The 24,535-nt window shown below is 37.2% G+C and overlaps 2 protein-coding genes across 2 annotated transcripts in view; one reads left to right on the top strand and one right to left on the bottom strand.

The window, feature by feature from the left end:
• The first annotated feature begins 17 nt into the window (after window positions 1-17).
• LOC111805187 (transcription elongation factor SPT6 homolog) lies at window positions 18-17,564 on the top strand. Its single transcript, XM_023690123.1, has 17 exons — window positions 18-182; window positions 275-361; window positions 2,081-2,207; window positions 2,507-2,579; window positions 2,652-2,802; window positions 2,922-3,051; window positions 3,173-3,419; window positions 3,498-3,686; window positions 3,775-3,894; window positions 3,980-4,366; window positions 4,438-4,548; window positions 4,636-5,415; window positions 9,348-9,489; window positions 9,588-10,759; window positions 14,595-14,804; window positions 15,131-15,626; window positions 16,559-17,564. Exons 1-17 carry the CDS (start codon window positions 152-154, stop codon window positions 16,930-16,932), a joined length of 4,827 nt encoding a protein of 1,608 aa, XP_023545891.1. The 5' UTR covers window positions 18-151; the 3' UTR covers window positions 16,933-17,564.
• Window positions 17,565-19,140: 1,576 nt separating this feature from the next.
• The window catches only part of LOC111805714 (splicing factor 3B subunit 2-like), a 6,234-nt gene continuing 839 nt past the window's right edge, over window positions 19,141-24,535 (bottom strand). The window contains exons 3-19 of the mRNA XM_023690910.1: window positions 24,145-24,264; window positions 23,927-24,049; window positions 23,762-23,824; window positions 23,519-23,626; window positions 22,984-23,061; window positions 22,728-22,820; window positions 22,516-22,602; window positions 22,200-22,301; window positions 21,980-22,099; window positions 21,832-21,894; window positions 21,213-21,352; window positions 20,508-20,589; window positions 20,347-20,405; window positions 20,203-20,248; window positions 20,020-20,111; window positions 19,863-19,932; window positions 19,141-19,694 (exon numbers count right to left, since the gene is read on the bottom strand). Of these exons, the coding sequence (XP_023546678.1) occupies window positions 19,623-19,694; window positions 19,863-19,932; window positions 20,020-20,111; window positions 20,203-20,248; window positions 20,347-20,405; window positions 20,508-20,589; window positions 21,213-21,352; window positions 21,832-21,894; window positions 21,980-22,099; window positions 22,200-22,301; window positions 22,516-22,602; window positions 22,728-22,820; window positions 22,984-23,061; window positions 23,519-23,626; window positions 23,762-23,824; window positions 23,927-24,049; window positions 24,145-24,264 (1,518 nt within the window). The 3' untranslated portion in view covers window positions 19,141-19,622. The remainder of the gene's footprint in view (window positions 19,695-19,862; window positions 19,933-20,019; window positions 20,112-20,202; window positions 20,249-20,346; window positions 20,406-20,507; window positions 20,590-21,212; window positions 21,353-21,831; window positions 21,895-21,979; window positions 22,100-22,199; window positions 22,302-22,515; window positions 22,603-22,727; window positions 22,821-22,983; window positions 23,062-23,518; window positions 23,627-23,761; window positions 23,825-23,926; window positions 24,050-24,144; window positions 24,265-24,535) is intronic.

The raw sequence follows: 24,535 nt of genomic DNA, 5'->3' as shown, positions 1-24,535 counted from the left end.
AATTTGGTTTGGCTGTGTGCTTAGTGCTTCGTTTTGGATACCATCTCTCCACTTAGAGCTCCATTGCAGGTGCTCTCTGCTTCCAGTTTCCTATCTCCCCAACTCATTTCTCACTTCTACTTCTTTGTACGTTACTTTTTCATCTCCCCCGATGGGCAAGGCGGTGATCTCCGATGACGAAGGTTTGACCTCGTCTCTGTTCTTTCAATTTTCGCACGGATTTTTAGGGCCCTCTTTGCGTTCTTCCCCTTTTCTCACTGGTGTGTTTCTGTAGATGAGGTCGAATTGGAAGACCGGGAACCGCTTGACGGTGACGATGTTGACGGTCACAACATGAGGGACGAAGACGACGAAGAAGATGGTTTGTATCTTCGTTTTTGTATCAGGAATCGTTGGTTGTTGTTTTATTCAGTTTAATTTAATTTCGGTGTGTGTTTTTGGGTTTATATGGCTCGATTGGTTGTTTGTATGTCGGCTGTATTTTCTGGTTCGCTCGTGAGGAGTGTGTTGTTCCACCCTCCTTTGTTCTTCCGTTCGTTTTTAGTGGATGAGAAACTGCGACGAGTCCTTAAGTTATGGGCAGACTTGTTGAGCTGGGTTGGGGACTAAGGATGAAACTGAAGGGCATGGCATATTTGTAACTCATTAGGGTATGTGGCATATCCTATGAGTTCCGTGAGTCAGTGATTGTCAAATGTTTAGGTGTTGCATTAGCTATCATTAGGTATACTCGGCTTCAAGACATTAAGATCAAAAAACTGTTTTTATGCATTCGAGGTCTTTCTTCCTAGTTATGGATGATTTGGGGTGCGAATAGAAACTAAATGGCAACTTTGTCTATAAATGTGGTTTAGGANTTTTTTTTTTTTTTTTTTTTTTTTTTTTTTTTTTGTTAAATTATAAAGTTAGTCTTCAGTCTCTAAACTTTGAGGTGTGTTTATTTGATCCCTAAACTTTCAAAATTACAAATTTAGTCTTTGAACTTTTGAATTTTTTAAAATTCATGTATCTACTAGATACAAGATTGAAAGTTTAGGATTCTAATGGACACAAGATTTAAAATTATATGTAATGGATCAATTAATGTACAAAAAAAATTGAGTTTTTCAAGGACTTATTAGATACAAAATTGAAAGTTTAAGGACCTGTTAGATACTTTTGAAAGTTTAGGGAACAAATAGACATGAGCCACAAAGTTCATGACTAAACTTGTAACATTTGTAACTAAAGTGAAATTGATAACCGGTGAACTTTAACATATAAAAAGGGATACTTTCTTTTGTTTGGGGAAGAGGAATCTTTTCTTAACCTAATTATTACCTTGCGTACTTTATTAGTTGATTTTCAGGTTTATAGGGATGAATGTTTTATTCTGGGAGTTTACTATAACTAGGTGTTGCACCTTTACAATTTATGCATATGGGTGTGCTCTTTGGTTAGCTCATATTCCTTGAGCGTCTTCACTTTGNGGGGGGGGGGGGGGGGGGTGATTTATTTTATTCTTAAGCCGTTCGATTTTAATTGGTGCGCATGCATATGAGACTTGAGGCTTTTGATGCTACTGCTTATATTTATGGATCACCCCTTTAATGGAAAAGCTAAAATTTGTCGGTTAAATGCAATTATGGAAACCTGCTAGATTTTTTAGCTTGTGAAGAATATTAGTTTTTTTTTTTTTTTAACAATACACGTTAACGTAATTGCTTAATCGAGGAGTTCATGTCTGTTATGCTTTGAGATCGAGTTTCTTGTTATAGGGGGCTTACAGTTATTTCTTGTTTAACTCAAGCTAATTAGAGGGTCCTTAAGTAATCCTTTCTTCGGTTTTTGATTCGGAAGGTTGTTTCATTTTCTATATATGTTTGTACTTGGTAGGATGATTATTTAATAAAATGTTTTGATCTAAAAGGAAAAGATTAGCGCCGTTGTAAGACATTGGAATTAATTTGTGGTCAAATAGTCATTATTCAGCTTATCCTTCTCATATAGTCTCTGTTTGTAGCAAAAAATAATTTTAAATGTATGGTCCTTTATTTTGCTGCTGCCAGTACCTTATTTGTAATAAGCTATTTTTTTTCAGAAGAAGAACAGGATGAGTATGAAAAGGATGGTTTCATAGTTGATGATATTGAAGAAGATGAAGAAGATCTAGAGGAGAGGGAAGACAGTGATGATGAAAAGCAGAGGAAGAAGAAAAGGAAGAAAAAGTGAATTTTACTCTCTAACTTGTTGTTTAATGTTATTTTATACTTGAAATTGATATTGTCTTTCTTCCTGTTCAAATGAGTTTAGTCTGAAATAATAGTGAAAGTAGGTCAAAGATCAGGTGCTATAATTTTTTTGGATTATTATTTGTTAATAAACAGTGTAACACATTGGGTTGGCATATCTGTCCATCTCCCTCTTTATGTTGTTGCATATAGTGTATAGTAGGTCAAGTAGCTCTTTATGTCTAAAAGTTCTCACTAGATCTTCTATTGACCTGAGATGATTTTCACTTTCTTAGGGAGGAATATGTGCTCGATGAAGATGACTATGAACTCCTTGAGGACAACAATATTAGCATTCAACGACCAAAGGTAGTGGTACTGGATTTTGATACTGTTGCTTCATAGTATTTATTTCTGAGCATTTGTCTTCATCTTTTTCAGGGCAGCAAAAAGTTTAAGAGGCTTAAGAAAGCTCGAAGGGACAATGTGGAACCTTCTGGGTTTTCGGACGATGAGGATTTTATAGAAAGCAGCAGAGGTGGACGAACGGCTGAGGAAAAACTTAAACGTAGCTTGTTTGGTGATGATGAAGGTATACATTTGAATTCATTTTTTCTTACTGCCACATTTCGAACTGAAGTACCAAGCTACTTTCTCAAATAGTCATCTTTCGTATTACTTTTTGAAACATTATGGTGTAATTATTTGAAGCGCCACTTGAGGATATTGCGGAAGAGTTGGAACAACCTGAAGAGGAAGAAGATGTCGACATTGGAGATGAGGATGAAATGGCTGATTTCATTGTAGATGAAGAAGTTGATGAAGATGGGGCTCCCTTAAGGTTTTTTTCTTCATATATTTTGGAGCCTCAGACCACTTCTTTTAGTGTTTTAATCTATTTTATCACCATTAATCATCTTTTTGTACATATAAAATCTCAATTTATTAACTGTTTGGTCTAGGAGGAGGAAGTTGAAGAAAAAAAAATCCAGGCAAGCACCCGGTGTTTCATCAACTGCTTTGCAGGAGGCACATGAAATTTTTGGCGATGTCGATGAGCTCCTTCAGCTTCGCAAGAGAGAATTGGATACTCATGAGTGGCGTGAGAATAGATTAGAAGATGAATTTGAACCGATTGTAATTTCTGAGAAGTATATGACAGAAAAAGATGACCAGATAAGGGAGATTGATATGCCCGAAAGAATGCAGGTTTCTTTTTATTTCTGATATAACTTCATATTGTATATGCATTCTTCATGGGTTTTGATTTCATTTCCTTTCTTATAGATTTCAGAAGAAAGTACCGGGTCTCCTCCTATGGATGAGATGAGTCTGGACGATGAAGCCTCATGGATACATGGTCATATTGCAAATGGAATGAACTCTTTGTTTGGCAATGCCAGTGGGCAAGACCTATCTGTAACAAAGGATGATATTCTGCAGTTTCTGGATCTTGTACATGTCCAAAAATTAGATGTTAGTATTCTGTTATCTTTCTTTCTTCTCATTATTCTCATCTTTACTTGTTCGTTCTAATTTTTTTCTATTTTGTTCTTTCTTTTAGATACCATTCATTGCCATGTATAGGAAGGAGGAGATTCTAAGCTTGTTAAAAGATACAGAACATGACGCTGGTAATGATCAGGATAAAAATGATAAAACGCCAACTTTAAAGTGGCATAAGGTGAGTAAGAGTGTAATTGGAAGTAGTGTTTTGCTTGTATGGATTGGAAAATTAAGATGCCATGTGCATTTACTTTTCATTTTAGATACTTTGGGCAATTCAAGACTTGGACAAAAAGTGGCTGCTTCTTCAAAAGAGAAAAAAGGCTCTTCACTTATATTATAGAAAGCGATTTGAGGAAGAGTTACGCAGGGATGATGATGTAACTAGACAATCATTGAATAGCCAGCTTTTTGACTCGGTCAAGAAATCTCTTGAGGCAGCTGAATCAGAGAGAGAGGTAGATGATGTTGACTCAAAGTTTAATTTGCATTTTCCTCCAGGTGAAGTTGGTGTTGATGAAGGACAGTTCAAAAGGCCTAAGAGGAAATCACTGTATAGTATATGTAGTAAGGCTGGTTTATGGGAGGTTGCAGGAAAATTTGGTTATAGCTCTGAGCAATTCGGGTTGCAACTCTCCTTAGAAAAGATGGTTAGTGGTCTTTGATATGATTTTGTTTCTAATCTTGGATATGATAATGACATCTGTTCAATTCTTTGTAGAGAAATGATGAGTTGGAGGATCCAAAGGAAACTCCTGAAGAGATGGCATCAAACTTTACCTGTGCGATGTTTGAGTCTCCTCAAGCTGTACTCAAGGGAGCAAGACATATGGTATTATAGTTTTGTTTCCTTAGATTTAATTATTGAATGCTGCATAGTGTTATTCATGGTCTTTTCTGTCTCTTCATGTGATTTCAGGCAGCTATTGAGATTAGTTGTGAACCTTGTGTAAGGAAGCATGTCAGGAGCTACTTTATGGACTATGCTGTGATATCAACAAATCCTACGTCAGATGGAAATGCTGCAATAGATTCGTTTCATCAATTTTCAGTTGTTAAGTGGCTCCGTGAAAAGCCATTAAGTAGATTTGAGGATGCACAGTGGCTTCTTATTCAGAAGGCTGAAGAAGAAAAACTTCTGAATGTCACTCTCAAGCTACCTGAAAAGCATTTAAACAAGTTGATAAATGATTTTAATGAATATTATCTCAGTGATGGTGTTAGCAAATCTGCTCAGCTTTGGAATGAGCAGAGAAAGTTAATATTGCAGGATGCACTTTCTGGTTTTCTTCTGCCCTCAATGGAGAAAGAAGCAAGATCCGTGATGACTAGTAAAGCAAAGAAGTGGTTACTTACGGAATATGGGAAGAATTTATGGAATAAAATATCTTTTGGTCCATATCAACACAAAGAAAATGATATTAGTTCTGATGAAGAAGCTGCCCCAAGGGTAATGGCATGCTGTTGGGGTCCTGGAAAGCCAGCTACCACCTTTGTGATGTTAGACTCAGCAGGTGAGGTGCTTGATGTTCTTTATACTGGATCTCTCACCCTACGTTCTCAGAATGTGAATGACCAACAAAGGAAGAAAAACGATCAAGAGCGAGTTTTGAAGTTCATGACAGATCATCAACCACATGTTGTTGTTTTAGGAGCTGTTAATTTATCTTGTACCCGATTGAAAGATGATATCTACGAGGTTAGTGCTCCTATAACTAGTGGTGCTGATCATTAAATTCTATAATGAAATTATAGTATTCCCTCCTTTTAGAAATGATCTTCGCTTGCATAGATTGGGAATGAAGCACAAAATTCATCTAAACTTGCTTTCATGTTATTTCATTTCTACTATTTGGTTGCTATCAACTCTGCTATAAGAGTCTTATGTTACATTATGGTTGATGATAATTTAGAAGTTTTTAAGAGTATTCGTATGGTCTTACAATTTATTTATATTGATTAGTGTTTTAAAGGTGCCTTGAGGTGCTAGGTGTCACAATCGCACTTTTTCGAGACTTACGAAGCGATTGCGACACTTACTCTCATCCTCGAGTAAGTCAATCAATTAAAACTTGGGTCGCTGGTGGCACAAATGACCTATGATTTAGCCTTTGCCCCATTCTTGAAAAATGAATTTAGAAAATAGGGTGAGAGAAAGCTTTGGAAAACATTTTGAAAGCAAATGTTATAAGCTAGCAAGCAATAAAGGACAACATTTTATTTATATTGATTAGTGTTTTAAAGGTGCCTTGAGGTGCTAGGTGTCACAATTGCACTCTTTCGGGACTCACGAAGCAATTGCGACACTTACTCTCATCCTCAAGTAAGTCCATCAATTAAAACTAGAGGGTGAGAGAAAGCTTTGGAAAACATTTTGAAAGAAATTTGTGGAAGCAAATGCTATAAGCTAGCAAGCAATAAAGGACAACAAAAATGAGGTATATAACCTGGGTTGGAAGATTTGACAACTAGTATGACCGTGAACAATACGCTTTGGACAAGTATGACCGTGAAATCCTCCTCCACTTAATTGGTTGATGTCTCTGTTAACTGACTCTACTCAAATTCAGCAATGTGGAGCATCTGACTTTAGGTTTTCAATGCATTCCCAAGTGATATTTGTATCCAAAAATCCCTTTTACTGTACTAGGACTTCGTGCACATCTCTTTTCTGATTGACTACTTGTCTCGTTCTCTAAGCTAGGATCTCTACCACTTCTTTTTGACAATATTCTTCACCATGATTGGTGGTCGGGTAATCTCATTGTGCCTGATGTCATTTAGATTGAGATAGTAGGGTTTCAAGTTACTCACGTGTTTAATGGAGTGAATCGTCATCCGTGAAGACAATTGATTCTTGTATGTATGATTTCTCAACCTTCTAAATGACTTCAATTGTTCCTTCGTGTTCTCGCAACAATCATTGATTCTTGTTGCTTTGGATTCAAAACTATTATGCTGTCAGCTTATCAAAACTTTGTCTTTGGCTTTGAATTTTAGTGGCTTGTGTTTCAAATTGGCCTATATCTTCATCCGTTTAGATGATTTCTCTAAGTAAGCACGAACTATTTTAAGGGGTTGTCTCCACTTGGTGAAGTCTACGCCTAGAGACTCTTTCCAGCATATTGGTGGTCAATGACATGAGCCTTTGCAGGCCTAATAAACCCGACATTCAACAACTCATCTAGCTGTTATCGAAGTTCTACTAGCAGTATACACATTTTTAGCAGTTCTTGCCCGTGGTTGTAACTCAATTTCGTGATTGACTCTACATGAGGATAAAACTTTTGACAGACTTTCTAGCATTACATCGTAGTGTTTTTCTAAGAATTGCTGGATTTGTATACAAATTGGTTCACACGCGCCTTCATCTTCAATCATGGGAATGACCATAAAAGTGGGTTTGTCGTGGGTGAGACCCCATTTCAATTGTAGTGCCAATTTTTTCTTCACCCCTTTCAGTTGACCGTAGAAACAATGCAAGTAAACCCCTAAACACTGGTTGACCGGCTCTATTTGGCCATGCGTTTGAGGATGGTAGATTGTACTTCTCTTTAACAAAATGCAGTGTAGGGGAACCTCTTTGACCAATGCTTGAGCTATCATTTTTGCTGAAAATCGATGGATTATTGCCATGAAGTAGGAATATTTTAGCATTGAAAGACTGAAATTTCGGCAAACCATCTAAGATTACTTGGAAATGTCTTCCCACACTCGCTCAAAGATTGAGAAAGGTTGCAACAAACTAGATGGAGGTGATGCCTGTACCATTTTACCTCCTTGGACCATTGCTTGTAAGTTCTTAAAAATCATGGGGTGTTCCCCATCATTTTGTCACAAGTGGTTAAAAGTATGGTTGGCCACAAATTAGATCCTTTGGATAACACTAGACACCCTTTGTACATTAAAGTATCTTGCTGGAGGGAATACTTAGGGACTGCATGCGAGTCTTCCTTCAAGTCCTCAAAGTCTTCATTAGTTGGTCATTGTGTTCCACTTCTTCCTTAACCACCTATATGTCAATCAATCAATGCAGGGACAATAATAGGTGCCAGATGAGTGGTAGGTGGCATACGTGAGTGAGCATCTGCCACATTTTTTGAATTTCAAAGTTATATCCTAGTAGTTTGGTCACCCTCTTTTGAAATTTGAGTTGAGCCTCCTTTTGTTTGAGGAAATAATGTAAGGCATGTTCGTTAGTACACACGAAAAAAATGGTGTCCAAGCAGATCATGCCTCAATTTTTGGACGTTGATTACAATAGTCACTTTTGACTGAATTAAACGATTGGTCTATCATTTTGAGACATGATTGCACTTACCCCTTTTCTAGATGTGTCTGCTTTAACCACAAATAGTTTATTGGAGTCGGGCAATGCTAGAATTGGAAGGGTCACCAAGGCGTGTTTTCGGCATTCAAACGCTTCAGTAGCTTTTCCATCCTAACAAATGCCCCTTTATGCAACAAATCAGACGACACAGCGAACTTGATTCATCAAGGTTTGACATCACAGCAAATTCATAATGCCCCTCGTGTGTTTGGAACGATGTCTTTGGAATATCCTCCTCACGAATACGAATTTGATGATATCTCAAATGCAAGTCTAGTTTTGAAAAGACGTAGGCTTTGTGCGTCTCATCCAATAGTTCATTTTTTTTTTCTCATTTTCTCACAAGTGACGGGTCTCCACTCAACATGACCCTAGTCTCGCCCACTTAAAACAACATACTCAATTTTTTCCCAATAAATCACCATCACTATTTGTTTTCTTTACCTATGCATCACTAGCACCACATCTAAACCTCCTAACTTTAGAGGAAGGAAATCATCCACTATTGTTACCTATGACAAGCATAGCACCATGACCTCATGTTCGTCTATCTTCCCTTTTATCTTCATTGTGCCACGAGTCATCAACCTAACTACTAAATTCAACAATAATTTGACAACTTGCCTCACCTTCATCGTCTGGGCAGAAATTGCTTCTTCCATCTCCATATCCTTGATTTCTTCACACTATTTCCTTGCTATGGACTAAAAGCAGCCTCAATTCTTTATTCTTGCATCAATGGCTAATGAAAAAATTTCATCACGACCGAAACACAATCCTTTCTCTTTCTTAGCTTGAAACTCTGCATTTGTGATTCGTTTAATAGGACCATCCTTACACGTAGGTAGAATCCTCTCCATCATAGTTACTACTTGTGTTGGGGCAGCTCAAAATATTTGACAGCGGGTTGAAATGCAGCCACAGTGGTAGGTTTATTGGGTCTAGGAGACAATTACCTGCTTTAGCTCGGTCCTTTGGCCATAGGGCCGCCTTAATACTTCTTTATGTGCCCATTGGCACAAAACTCATCAGCTCAACTTGAAACATTGGATCAAGCTCATGATTTAGATGACTTCGTAGTGGTTGAATAATAGTAATAGCTCCTCAAGGCTTTACTAAGGATCTGCATTTCAGCTTATAATGACCGGGTTGCATTCCTCTGTTTGTTCCTATTTTCTCCGTTAAGTTGTTTTAATGTACAGCATTCCAGATGGTTTATGTCATGTTATTCATTTCAGATAGTATAACAATTCGGATGGTGTATATCATGTCATTCATTTGCTATTTTATTCTTTGATCAGATCATCTTTAAGATGGTGGAGGAGAATCCTAGAGATGTTGGACATGAGATGGATGGATTAAGCATTGTATACGGTGATGAGTCCCTTCCTCGTCTGTATGAAAATTCTAGGATTTCCTCTGACCAATTGCAAGGGCAATCAGGTACTTGAACACTTGACCTTTTTCGTATGTATGACTTCTTTTTGCTTTTAAACTCCTATTTTATTGTGAATAATTTTATGGATTTCTTTTCTTACTAGGCATTGTGAAACGTGCTGTTGCTCTTGGACGTTATCTGCAAAATCCTTTGGCTATGGTTGCAACACTTTGTGGTCCAGGAAGGGAGATCTTATCTTGGAAACTAAATCCTTTGGAGAATTTTCTGACCCCAGATGAAAAGTATGGGATGGTTGAACAAGTTATGGTGGATGTGACCAACCAGGTTGGCCTGGACACTAATTTGGCTATAAGCCATGAATGGTTGTTCAGCCCATTGCAATTCATAGCTGGCCTTGGACCTAGGAAGGCAGCCTCTTTGCAGAGATCTTTGGTGAGGGCAGGATCAATTTTCACACGGAAGGACTTTGTTACAGTACATGGTCTTGGTAAAAAGGTTTTTGTTAATGCAGTTGGGTTCTTGCGTGTTAGGCGGAGTGGGTTGGCTGCGAGCAGCAGCCAATTTATAGATTTATTGGATGATACGAGAATTCATCCTGAATCTTATGCCCTGGCGCAAGAATTAGCGAAAGATGTTTTTGATGAAGATATTAAAGGTGATGCTAATGATGATGAGGATGCAGAGATGGCCATAGAGCATGTCAGAGACCGGCCTCATTTACTGAGAACTCTTGATGTGGATGAATATGCCAAGAGCAAAAAATGGGAAGATAAAAGAGAAACTTTTCTCGACATAAAAAGAGAACTGATGCAGGGTTTTCAGGATTGGCGTAAGCAATATGAAGAGCCCAGTCAGGATGAAGAGTTTTACATGATATCTGGTGAAACAGAGGATACACTTGCAGAAGGGAGAATTGTGCAGGCCACAGTCCGCAAGGTACTAGGTCAAAAAGCAATTTGTGGACTTGAATCAGGATTGACTGGGATGCTTATGAAAGAAGATTATGCCGATGGTTCTAGAGAGATTTCTGATTTATCCGAAAGGTTGCATGAGGGGGATATTGTTACTTGCAAGATCAAATCAATTCAGAAGAATAGGTATCAGGTTTTCCTTGTTTGCAAGGAGAGTGAGATGAGAAGTAATCGGCACCAGATTACTCAAAATCTTGATCCCTACTATCATGAAGATCGAAGCAGCCTACAGAGTGAGCAAGAAAAGTCTCGGAAAGAGAAGGAACTTGCGAAAAAGCATTTCAAGCCAAGAATGATCGTACACCCTCGATTCCAGAATATAACAGCAGATGAAGCAATGGAGGTCTGTTTTCCTCTGAAAAACTTTTTCTTATTTTAAATTTTAGGTACAAGAAATCAGGTTGTCACAATTAGTGATGATAAAATCGTTTAGGTGGTATATGCTTTACTATTTAGTCACCTTAAAAGTCTTTAGAAAAACAATAAAGAGCACCTTTCATTGAGAAAAATGAAGGTGGAATGCCCAATATTAATGCAAAGGCAAACGACATTTTGAGCTGGGAGGCAGAGGGGAGACATTATGGCCCAACTACAAGAAGCAAAACTTCCTAAACTCGACAAGTCGCAAAGAATCTGAATAGTTAGTGACTACAATGAAAAGTGAGGATTATTCTCAAAAGGATTCATTTGTATGAGAAATTAAACTTTATTAAGATAAATGATAGAACAGAAGGAAATTACATTAAAAGGAAGAAGCCCAGATAAAATGGGACCTCTAAGGCATTGTATCGAGCCATGTACCACACCTCCTTTTCTTTTGAAGAGCCCGCAAACTAAAGTTGTGCAAAGTGGAAGGGCAAAAGCGAACTTCAAAAATAAAGGAGACAAGGCAGGTTGTCATGCAACCAAGGATCTTGCCAGCACATGCTTGGGATCCATTGCCTAGGGAAAGCTTCACAAACATGGAAAATTAAGGGAAATCTGACGAGAGTGACACTTGTGTGGACCTACTAGTCAGATGTATATCATATTCACTTACTACAATCTTATATCACAAAGCACATACTTAAGAGGGGGCCATAGCCATTTAGCATCTTGCCATTTTGCTTGCGTTTAATGATGAGATTGCTAAATGGCTATAAATCTTAAGTCACACATGAACACACGGTGGGTTTTGTTAAGATTAAGGAAAAAAATCCTCCCTCCTTGAACTAGAGAAAATGTGTAAGATGAGCTCTCCCCTTAGTCACATGAAAGAAAAGACTTAACAAAATTCCTACCATATCCATATACTCGAACATGCTAAGAATATCAATGATCACAAGAAACAGAGATTAGGTGTTACCCTGCTCGGATCCCCTAACTTTTTTTTCTTTTTCTGTTAATCAGAATCAATAACCATTCATTGCTGTGATGAAATGGAATACAAAAGAAGTTCCTTTTGGATGATAATGATTACAAAAAACTCCATTGGTTCGCGAGGGTGGTAAGACTAAAATTACAAAAAAGGGCAAGCAATTTGCTCCACGTAATAGCTAAATGCCTAAAAGAGAAATAAGATCAATAAACTAGCCGAAGTCATGATCCTTGTCTTAGAAGATACAAGCATTGTGTCCAACCAAAGGTTCCAAATGAAGGCAGGAACATGATTAAGCCAAAGAATCCTTTTATCCTTTTTGAAAGGGTGCCTCAAAATAAAGGAGAGATAAGAGAAAGAGTATCACCCCAGTAAGGAAAAGTCCATCCAAAAGCGTCTTGTAAAAATTTTCAGAACTTTGAAGGGAAGATGCTCTTGCTGAAGAAGTGAATCGGGATAGAGTTAACTGTTTAGCGGGATAGAGTAATTAACCGACCTTAGGCACACTTTCAAATCAATGATTTTCACTTGAACCTAAAGCCTTTTCTCCATGAGATTTTATCTTTCCTAAAGAGACTTATTACTTTGGCCAAAGAAGCATTAAGTGCAACCAAATTCCACAGCTAACCAATAATACTCTACCCTGAAAAACACCCTGCGGTCGCTTTTCAACAAAAATACCAGTGGAAAGTAAAATAAAACTTCTATTGGACTCTTCCTTTCTCCCATATAATTCCTCCATCATATTTCAACATCTTGTAAGGAGAGCAAATGAGAATTGAAATGTCTTTATCAATGCTCCCAAGTCTTCCAAGATAGTAGATGAAGTCGGATGATCGGAATATATTGAATTGTACATAAATAGATGCACCACTGGAGAAAATGCACCCTAGAAGAGTTTTTGTATGAGAAAATCCTGTGAAGTGCTATAATTTTAACGTGCATAACTTAGAAAAGAAAGGGGAATGGTGGAATTTATGGTCACCAAATGATTATACAGAGATTTGGATGAGGAAATTCCAGATGGGTCTAATGTCCAACTAGTTAATACGGTACCAAAGATATTAAATCTGCTAAATTCTCAGAGAGGAGAGGTCATAAGATGAAAAGACTGTTGTAGTTTGTTCAGAGAGAGGCTTTAGAGGAATGATGTTGTTTTGTGGAACTGATTTTGGGGCAACTGGTTAACTCTGTAGTTTTAAGTTACTGATTTAATACACGAGGAAAGTGATTTGATTTCTTTAATTTCATGTTTAGTCTTCAATATATATGTTGCAAGTCTGCTGTTTTTCTTATTTATTTTCAGAGAATTACATGTTCCTTCTATAGGGAAAGACTGACTAAATCTAAATTGATAGATAATCTAAATTTCCTGGATAGTAGGTAATCTAGATAAATCCAGATATTAGGTAATCTATATAAATCTCTCGTTACTAGGTAACAATAAATCTACACAAATATCTTTTGATACTCCTCATAATAGATATCATTCATTCTCAGCTTGGATACAAATACCTCCTAACTTAAGGCTAATCCTTCAACACTGCCCCTCAAACTGAGAATGAATGTACCTATTACTCAGCTTAGACTGGATAGGTTTATGTGTAATATTGATAGCACGACTTCGTCGACACGACTTCAACGATAGCTAGGAAGGCTCCAAACAAGTTTGGTCGAAGATTGGCAACTATGAAGGTTTCGAATAAAGTTGTCAACGGTAACTGTGAAGGCTCTGAATAAATTTGTTAGCAGTACCTATGAAGTCTTCAAATAACTTTGTCAATAGGCTTCAAATAACTTTGTTAATGGATTTGACAAGGATTCGATCATCTGGGAAATTGTTGGAATTGGGGAAGAAGCTTGTAGATAGAAGGGAGGAGATCGGGACCAAAACTAGAAACTCTCTTTTTGTGATATAGCAACATTCATTCCACGAACTGCATAACCAAGCAAGGCTGCCCCATCACACTGTACTAGGTCCATGATACTTGGACTCTGGCTTTTCTCGCTTTTTGTTTTTCTTTATGACTCTTTTCTCTCACTTTTAAGTGGAAAGCAGTGGATTTGTGGAGGCTGATGGAAATTTTATTTCGAGACCAAGGATGAAAATAGTGGACTGCAATTGATATATGTGCGATGAATATATGTACCACGGTTGGAATTATGGTCTGCGATTATTAGTGGACTGCGATTATTGCCGGTAGTGTGATTAATGCTGGTGGCTGATGTGATAGTGGAATATAGTGGCTATTGGCGGTAGTGGGCGGTAGTGGACTTGCAGTGGTGACCTTGTGATGGACTGTGATACTTGATTGGATGAGTTACTATGATACTCGGTTGAAAGCAGGAAGCAGCGGCTGTAATGCACAGAAGGTCAGCAGCTATGAAGGCTCCGAATGAAACTCATCACGATAAATGATCGGTGGCTACGAAGGTTTCACCAATTGAGTTAGTGTTTGATTTTAGTTAAGATAAATCTAAATAAATCTATAGTTACTCGGTAACAATAAATATAAAATAACAATCCTTAGATATTAGGTAACTAAATCTAAATAATAAATAAAACAGGGAGGTCGACTACTTCTTATTTTACTGGACGACATAAATATCCTTCGACACTACCTTTAAGTTGAGTAATAGATATCATTCTTTTTCAGCTTGGATACTAACTCATGAATTACACAAATATCTCCTAACTTAAGGCTAATCCTTCGACAGTTTGCATGTTTAAAAATGATTGATTAGTTTTTTCGTGAATGGTACTTTTTGTGCACTTAATTCTCTTATTGGATCTTTTCTAACACTCTTTTCTTTATGGCAGCTCTTGTCTGACAAGGATCCTGGTGAAAGTATTGTCCGACCTAGTTCTCGTGGACCTTCTTTTTTGACTTTGACACTTAAAATTTACGATGGGGTATATGCTCACAAAGATATAGTTGAAGGTGGAAAGGAGCATAAAGACATCACTAGCTTATTGCGTATTGGGAAGACGTTGAAAATAGGGGATGACACTTTTGAGGACCTGGACGAGGTTAGTCTTGTGTTCCAGTATCCATAGATAGAGGTCTTCAATGTGATTCATGTCATAAGTTGTAGTAGTTTTTATTTACATCTTAGGATCCGTTGATTTCTAGGCTTCTGCATTTGAGTATCAGATAATGGTTTTTAAATTAATTCTTGGTACCCTGTTCTCTGTGTTGATATTTTCCCCCAGAAATTCCTGACAAAATTTATCGAATAACTATCATATGATTAACAAACTTCCTCAGAACTGTATGTCTTGGTTGTTTGTTGAATTTGATATGGCGCCTCTATTGAATATCTCTTGTTTGCCGCCCCCCAAAAAAAAAAATGCAGGTGATGGATCGCTATGTTGATCCTTTAGTTGCTCACTTAAAGGCAATGCTAAGTTATCGCAAGTTCAGGAGGGGCACAAAAGCAGAAGTTGATGAACTTATGAAGATTGAGAAGTCAGAGTATCCAATGAGAATAGTTTATGGCTTTGGAATATCTCATGAACATCCGGGTACATTCATTTTGACATACATACGAAGCACAAATCCACACCACGAGTATATTGGTCTCTATCCAAAGGGGTTTAAATTTAGGAAAAGAATGTTTGAAGATATTGATAGGCTTGTGGCCTATTTTCAAAGGCACATCGATGATCCCCAGCATGATTCAGCGCCATCAATTAGATCAGTTGCTGCTATGGTACCAATGCGGAGCCCTGCAACTGGTGGCTCTTCAGCAGCATCTGCAGGTAGCCCTTGGGGTGGTTCATCACATGATGGTAGCTGGAGAAGCCAGTCATATGATAGGGATCGTTCTTCTACTCCTGGGTCTAGAACAGGTGAGGTCTACAAGATGTTGCATTCTTTTTTCTTTTCTTTTTCTCTTGAAAAGTGCATTTAAATTACATATGCTCTTGGAATGTTCAGGTTGAATAATGTTATTTCTTTTTCTAAACCACTAGAGCTCCTTTTCTGGGGCTTAGTCAGGCTGTTTTCCTCTTTTTGGTGTTCTCTTTAAAAAGTTTTTGTTACTATGATTTGTTGTGTATCCATGCCAATTACGATTTTTTGGGTAATCTTCTTGGCTTGGTGGGAAAAGTCCTCTCTTACATATAGTTGTTTGTTTCCTTAAATAAAATGAAAAAGAAAAAAACAACAGCTAGAGCTTCTTTGAAGTTGTTTGGTTGAGTTTACTGAACACATTCAAAATACCATTAACGAGTTACATTGTTATAGATTTAAATGGCTTTAAGCTTTTTCACTTCTTATGAGAAAATGTTGATTACATAACATTAATTTTGACCATGAATATGTTTTTTCCTGCTTTTATTATGCCATCATCGATATTATGTATTTTGATACTCTGTTAAGTATCTGATCTTTATGTAGTAAGATTGACTCATCTAATGGTCTAAACCTTCATTGGGTTTGTGCGTGCATCTTTCGTGATTGATGTTTTTTTTCCCTTAAAGTTTGCTCCCGTAAGAGTGCTTCCTTTTTGGCATTTTCACCTTTCGACCCTTTTTGTATGTTCTATACATTTGTAAGTGGTGTACCATTGAAAGTTAGCAATTTGTGAATATTTTTTCTTATTCTTGATTGGTTTGGCCATGATTTTTACTCCAGTCGCAGATTGCTCTCTTTTGGTTGTTTTCCTGCTTTCTTTTTGGCGTCGTTTTGGGTGCTGGTAGAGAATTCATGCCATTTTATTGTATTTATTCTTCTCATATTTCATTTTACCCTCCGACTTATCTTTATATTCTGCTTGCAGGGAGAAATGACAACAGAAATTCCAGTGGTCGCGATGGACATCCAAGTGGTCTGCCTAGACCATACGGTGGACGTGGGCGTGGTCGAGGCTCATACAATAATAATAGAGGGAATAATGAGAGACAAGATTCTAGTTATGATGGCTCCAGATGGGATTCATCTTCAAAGGATGGGGATGATGGATTAAGCAACTTCCCAGGAGCTAAAACTCAAAATTCACCTGGAAAAGAAGCCTTTCCTGGTGGCTGGAGCGCTGGTGGGAGCAGCGGGGGTGGTGGTGGTAATGGATGGAGCGACAGTAAAGGCGGTGGCGGTGGAGGTTGGGGTGGGACTGGTGCGAGTTCAGTAGGTAACAGTGGGGGGTGGGGTTCATAACTCTAAACCATTTTCTCTCAACTAGATGCCATTTGAAGGTCTACTAGGTGATCAGTAATTCTTACCGATCTTATTACACCGCAGCTTCTTATGATCTTTAGATAGTAATATAGTCAGAAATAGGTGAACCCTTCCCCCTCTCCTGATGTCTTCTGCCTTTTACTCTTTCACAGTGACAAAAAATAACTCATCATATTCATTCAGGTGGTTGGGGAGGGAGGGGGGAAATGGGTGGGGTGGAATTCACCTTATATAGGAAAAGAAAAGGTTTTGAGGGCTGTATTTATAAGCCTCTTTTGTCCTAAAAGCTCGCTCTCGGTCGAACCGATTGCTTGATGTGAATACTTGAGCACAAAAATCTACCATTGCTGTATGTCGACATCTTCTTACTGCTAACTTAGTTCCATCAGTCTTAAGTGTTCGTTTTCTTTTACGTTTTGGCTTGGTTGGTCGATTTTAGTTTTTCGAATAGTTCAGGTTACCTTTTTTTTTTCTTTGGGAAGATGTAAGTTAGCTATAGTTGTTTGGGCTAGACAAGACTTTGTAGGCGCACAATATAATATTCTGGGAGTTCTGGATCTTTTTTGGTTCAGTGTAAATATTTTATTATCCAGTTCCAGTAGTTTATAGTATTTACTTATTCACTCCCTAATTTTAAATTGAAATTTGATAAAATTTGCAAACTACGGTTTAAACCATTATTTAGGAAATTTGTATTTATTTGGTTTTCTAACTTCTAAAAATAAAAATTAAGTTCTCAAGCTTTTGAACGGATTTATTAAATAAGATTTATTTGGCATTAAAGTCAAAACTTAAATCAATTATTATTATAAAAATATGAGAATTTTTACACAACCAATTCTTTATTTCCATAGAAAATATGAACTTCGCTTGCTAGGTCGCTCTTGTTATTCATTCGCTTTTTACCTTGATCCATATGCAAATTTCAATTATTATTTTGAAATTTTATGGATCCTCTTTACTTTTATTTTTAGTTAGTCATTTTTAGTTAGTCAGTCTCCCGAATGGAATGAAAGAAAACTTTCGTCAACTTTTAAATTGGCGAAACAAGAAGTACCAAAAAGGAATTGAGCATTTTTTTTTATAGGGGATCAGGGTATGAATGAACCGCCGGGAGCTCGTATGAGAGTTGGTTTAACTGCCCTAACTATGGCGGAATATTTCCGAGATGTTAATGAACAAGATGTGCCTCTATTTATCGACAATATCTTCCGTTTCGTTCAAGCGGGATCCGAAGTATCCGCGTTACTGGGTAGAATGCCTTCGGCTGTGGGTTATCAACCGACTCTTAGTACGGAAATGGGTTCCTTACAAGAAAGAATTACTTCTACCAAGGAAGGGTCCATAACTTCTATTCAAGCAGTTTATGTACCTGCGGACGATTTAACCGATCCTGCTCCTGCCACCACATTTGCACATTTGGATGCTACTACCGTACTATCAAGAGGATTAGCTGCCAAAGGTATCTATCCAGCAGTAGATCCTTTAGATTCAACGTCAACTATGCTACAACCTCGGATCGTTGGTGAAGAACATTATGAAACTGCGCAAAGAGTTAAACAAACCTTACAACGTTACAAAGAACTGCAGGACATTATAGCTATCCTTGGGTTGGACGAATTATCCGAAGAGGATTGCTTAACCGTAGCATGAGCACGAAAAATTGAGCGTTTTTTATCACAACCAACAAGAAGTACCAAAAGGGGATTAGGGTAGTTTTCCTTGGGATGGAAAATTTGCTCGCTCAATTTTATCAATTTGCAAATTCTTCCTCAGTTAGTTAAAAGAATGAAATGGGCTAATATTATGGCAATACTAAGTAGCATAGATACTAAGTGTTATAACGAATTTGATTGAGAAGTTCAATGGCAAAAAGAAAGAGATTGATTAGCAGTAATTGTTTAGTCTAGTCGAGATGACACTGATATCTATTTTATTAAAGTAGATTCCGGTTGACATTTGATTTGATTTTAGTCTATAAATATTATGGAAGGACTCTACCAACCAGTCGTCTCTCCACCCTAACAACTGTAAACCTGGATTCTGAAACTAAAACACTCACCATCCCCATTGTTTGGTATCTCCTTAATTTATGTCTCATACAATACTTGATAATAAATTACATAACAATAAAAAGGGGTAAACGAGGGAGGGGAGATGGGAATGCATTCCCAAGGCGTGAGGGTAGAAATAAATTCTCCCATAAACTCTTTAACACCATTTTATGCTTTTTCATGGATCAAGTGGTGTTTCAAGTACAACAGGCAAAGCATCCCATGACAAAACAGAGCATAGAACTCATTTGTGGATGGTCCAACTCTTCTTCCATCGCAGCTACTGTTAATCAGTTTAAGTTACAGCATATCAGCCATTTCTAAGCTCGGGAATCGAAAAGAACGAATACAAAACCTACTGAGTACGATGATAAACTACTTCCCACTGAAGAGTCGTACGCAACTAGCTACGTAGATTATCCCGTGAAGAGGATCTGGTTTTAGGAAGAACCACATAACGTTGAAGTTTGTGGGATAATAAGCACATATACTTGATACTACACAAGATTGGAACTCTCTCTACCAAAAGAAAAGGCCAACTTCTTCAAGTAAAAGCATGACGAGCATGGCTGTCGTATTCGATAGAGTGGTTTGAGTACCGTAACAAAGGATGATTTAGAACTTGAAATCCTTCTTCTTCGATTTTCCGTCCTTCTCTTGCATCTTACGTTTTCTTTTCTTCTCATTCTGCAAGTAAATTTTCCCCATCAAAATATGATCAACAAAAGAAATCGCTGTCGAGTTCAAGTACGATCAAATTTTCTGCCTCTTTTCTTTTTCCCAAAAAACAAAGAATATAGAACTGATTGGTTAATTCATTTGATAATAATAATAATAAAAAAAAAAAAATCAAACCTCTGCAACCATGTCGCTGAAGTCTTCCCTCTGACTCCGTAACTTCTCCTCTTCCCTGGCCTCCTCGTACCTGTGAAAAGAGAACAAAGAGAATTAGAAGCTGCAACCATACTATAACATGAATGCCAAAACTATACATCTAGGTGATATCACATACTTCGCAGGTAGAACATTTTCCATAGCTTCCAATTCTTCAGGTCGTAAAGTAACATCTACTTTATCAGTTTTTTGACCTCTGAGCAAGTCAACCTACAAGATAAATAGCCATGAACAGATAGATTAACTTTTGTTGAATAATCACCCTTTACATATTAACATGAAACAATAGAAAGTTGCTTACCCTTTTGGCTCCCGTCTTATCTTGAGTACCGCCACTAATAACATAACTGAAGAGAGATACACGGCGAAGAGTCAAATTTAAGCACAAAAAGAAAGAGAAGTTAGACGACAATCATAAAAAGATAAAAGCAAATAAACTGCATACGTATGTGTAGTAACAAGCAAAGTCCCAGGAGCAACTTTCTCTTCCTTTTCTTCTAGGACCTTAAAGAACCAAACAGTTGGTAAATCACATTTCAGTTTGGAAAACAAAAATAGAAAGAAGGCAAGTTCTGATGAAATCACATTCACAGACTGTTTACTTACTTGGTAAAGGGGCCTGTCCGGTTCCTTCCTCTGTTGTTTCCGAAGGTCAATAACATCAGGTGTCTCCACACCAGTAGGGGTGCTGCATGAAACAGAAAAGTCAATTATTGAACAGCTTACAGGATAATCACAGAGGTTCAGAATCCAGTACAAACAAAATATTTGAACTCATTATTGAATCAATCCAGGGAATAGAATCGAACAGGAAAGCATAAACGAACTCCAAAGTTCAGGTTTAGATATCTAAAAGGTCAGGGACAAACAACCATGAAGGTATGCTTCAAAACAGATGCATATAAGACTAGGCTAAATAAGCATTCAATCAATTAGATATTCAGTTTAAACATGCAATTGGATTGGACTTGGACATGGCTGGGACAGAACATAACCGTTTTGGGGCAGTCAACATGGTTTTAATCTTTTAAGTTCAGCCTATTCTAGCTAAAGATAAGGTTTCTATTGAAAAGAAAAGGAGAGGCCTCAAACCATATTACCAACCACATACTACCCCAAATGGGAATCTCAATTCCTTCAGCAGGATTACCACAGTGCATGAAATAAACCAAAACATTCATATTAACTGACGTGACTTAAGGGGAAAAAACTCAACTACAGTAAAAACAAGCTTCAATTAGAGAAAATGAGACATAAGAGATGATTACAAAAGTCTTTATAAACAAAAACCAATGGTATAAAATGGCATACCTCGATAGACTATCCACAGATTCAATGCCATCTTGCATTTCCTCTTCTTCAAGTTCCTCCTCATCCTCCTCCTCCTCCACCTCTTCTTCTTCCTCTTCTTCCAAATCACCCCAATGTTTGGTCTTATCAACAGGTTCCTCCTGTCAAAGGCATCAACAATCAGCTACAACATATACACAGAACTCAAAAGGGGATGGATAAGAGAATCACACTATTATCAAAACCTTTTTCTTAAGAGAAACTTAGTATAAAAGAATGTCTCGAAATCTCAGTGCTAAACAGTAAGGAATTGGCATAAAAGAGAATCCATACTGGAGTGAAAAAGGGTTTCAGCAACGATGTATCTCAAACATAGAGTGATTAAGAACAAATATTGGATATGGTAAATTTACATCTCCAAATTGATGTTCACCATTTATATCTGTAATTCTACCCCTTTTCCATAGCTCTAGTTTGAGCAGGTCTTATATCAATCGAAATTTATCGGATGTCCTCCAAGGGACAGTTTGAGCAAGTCTTATAAAAACCTAAATGTTGGATACTTAGTTCTACTTTTCATGGATTCATCCTTCTAAATCAATAGAAAAATCTTTTGTTGAAAAAAAAAAAAAAAAGATACCTCATAGTTAGCTTGTTCTTGCTGCTGAACACCAAAAACATCTCCATACAGCGGACGACCATACTATCCATGAAAACAGAAAGAACAATGGTAAGATTTATCTGATAGGCATTAAACTGAAAAAAAAAATGACAAGTCAAATACTTACTTCATCTACAGGAGGCTTTCCCCAGCCACCAGGATGATAGCCAAAGCTAGCTCCAGGTGGAATGGGAGCATTGAGTCCTGGAATCTTTAGATCTGGATAGGATGGAGGTGGACCATATCTCTATGGAGAAAAACAAAAGAAAATTATGATCACAAATAAGAACAGCTTTAAGAAAACACGAGGTCAGATTTCAGTTTGACAATAAGTTTAATTGCCGAACCTGCATGTTGATGAGCCATGGAGGAGGAGCGCCATCTGGCATGCCAAGTGCTTCTTTCAGTTCATGTGACAGCATGCCTGGTTTCATCTCCCTTAACTTAACCTATATGCCAAGGAAGAAATAAGTAAGAAAAAAAAATCCCCACTCATTAACTACACAACATCTGTATACAAGCAGCAGTCACTACCAGCTCCTTATTTATGAACTTAAAATGCTCATTAGCCAATCATATCCCAACACATGAAATATAACCAGATGCACTGATTCCTAGAGACCAAAGAGCATTGTTGAAAAATAATGGTAATAGCCTAATTACCTCAAATTCTTTCCCTTCATAGTACAGATCTCCAAGAGTTGTCAGCTTTGGCTTTGTTTGGTACTTAAAAAAAGCATCATGAAGAACCTAACAAGAGCCAATCTAATTAGTTAGAATATTCACATTCGGGGCATGACAACAAAGACATCTAGAAGCAGACATAAATCTAGATGTTACTAGTCAAATATACATCAAAGAAAAAAAGTAAAAACCTGATAATCAATATCCATCTTTCCCATCTTTGGCTGCATTCGTTCTCTTTGCTTTTGCTTCAATTTTTTACTATCCTCTTTTTCTATGTAGGCCTGCATAACAAATATAATAAAGAATTGGAAATTTCTTTTTCTGAAAAAGAACAATTGGCAGTTTCAGGCATCATATTGGACATAGAATGTGTATTGAAATACAGTTGGACTGAAAACAGATTTTTGCCAGCATAATATGAACTAAAGTTGTAGTGGAAGCTACCTGTCTAATCTTCTCAATTCCTGTTGCTGCAATAAAATCTGGAAGTTGGAATGGTTGTTTTTCAATACCACGCTTCCCCTACAAAAGAAATCCAACTACTACTAAGATACAATCAAAATTAAGATATTAATTCATAAATAGAATCATAGATTGGCAGGATCATTACTAATGAAAAGGGCTTCTAACATTTCAAAACAGACTGATTTTTTATATCGAAGTAGATATATGTAAGGGGAAAAATCATGGGTACAAAATTGCCCATCAATGCAACTTAAAATTATTCACATCCCAGCCCACACCACCAAATATACTAAAATATAAATAATCCAAGGGTGCTCTTAGCAAACACCTACAAGTTCCAGCTCGAAAAATGTCACAGCCACACCCCTGCAAGAACCAGATATGTATATATAAGAGAAACCTTATCAACACGATCTCCCCTCACTCAACTCTTTCATTTCCGCATGTTGAATATACCCATCAATTGTGCATAGATGTATATAGTTGTAAATTTAAAATCAGCAGAATTACTAACCTGTAAAAATTTCCGCTTTTGACACCAATGCCTTGGCACAGGAACGGTGTTGCGATAAGATTTTAGATAAACAAGTAACTTCGGATCAGCTGCAGTTGCGTCCCAGATCTGAACAGTAAACAGACAAGCACACAAGAACATCAGAACCAGAAAATGCAACCAGACACTCCGGTTTCAGACTTTTATGATGATGTTTTAAGGTATTAGATACATGCAATACGGTATGAAGTGCTCCCTTCCTACCTCAACAACATCAGGTCTCAAACAAATCTGCTTCAGCTCTGCAATCTTCATACGCCGTTGCAGCTGAAAGTGACAAAAATCATTTACTTTCAGATCACTATGACAAGCAATAACCAATGCCGACTTTTCTACATAAATGTTAAGATAATAGCAAGGCTCTAAAACCTTCTTTTTCTTGTTTGACAAGCCTTTTTCCTTTTGTTGGTTATCAAGTTCTTCATCATCAGAATCGGAGTCCGACTTCTTAGATGCTGCATTTTGGGCAGACTCATCTTTGTTTTCGTTCTCCTATATAGAATTAGAAAGCACAAAGTTCAGAGGATTGATCATGACTGAAGAGATGGAACTGATAAGCAAACTTACACTGGTAAGTTTATACTTACCTCAGTACCAGCTATCTCACTGAAACTGAATTTCTCAAAAACTTTTCTAAATTCTTCATCCAAGCTATCATCCAGTTCGGCCTTCTCAGGTACATATTCGATTTCTACTTTCTCAACAACCTATAAATTCAAAAAGAAACAAATGCATTTTGAATGGCTCATCAACATCAAGCAATTAATTTAACTATATAGCACGAAGCAAAAAGGAAGAGGGAATTGAACCGTGAATGTTCTCGCTGTCCAACAATCAACATTCTTAACTCCTTTTTTCTTAATAAGAAATAAATAGGTACCTTCCTCAAAGGAAGGTGAACGAACAACCTAAAATAAAACTAGAAATTGAAATAAAAGAGAAAAAAAAAAAAAAAAAAAAAAAAAAAAAAAAAAAAAA

This window comes from Cucurbita pepo, chromosome LG11 (assembly GCF_002806865.2).
Source record: "Cucurbita pepo subsp. pepo cultivar mu-cu-16 chromosome LG11, ASM280686v2, whole genome shotgun sequence".
In the NCBI taxonomy this organism is placed as follows: domain Eukaryota; kingdom Viridiplantae; phylum Streptophyta; class Magnoliopsida; order Cucurbitales; family Cucurbitaceae; genus Cucurbita; species Cucurbita pepo.
Note: the sequence above shows the minus strand (reverse complement) of the source record. Positions and strands in the feature narration are given on the sequence as shown.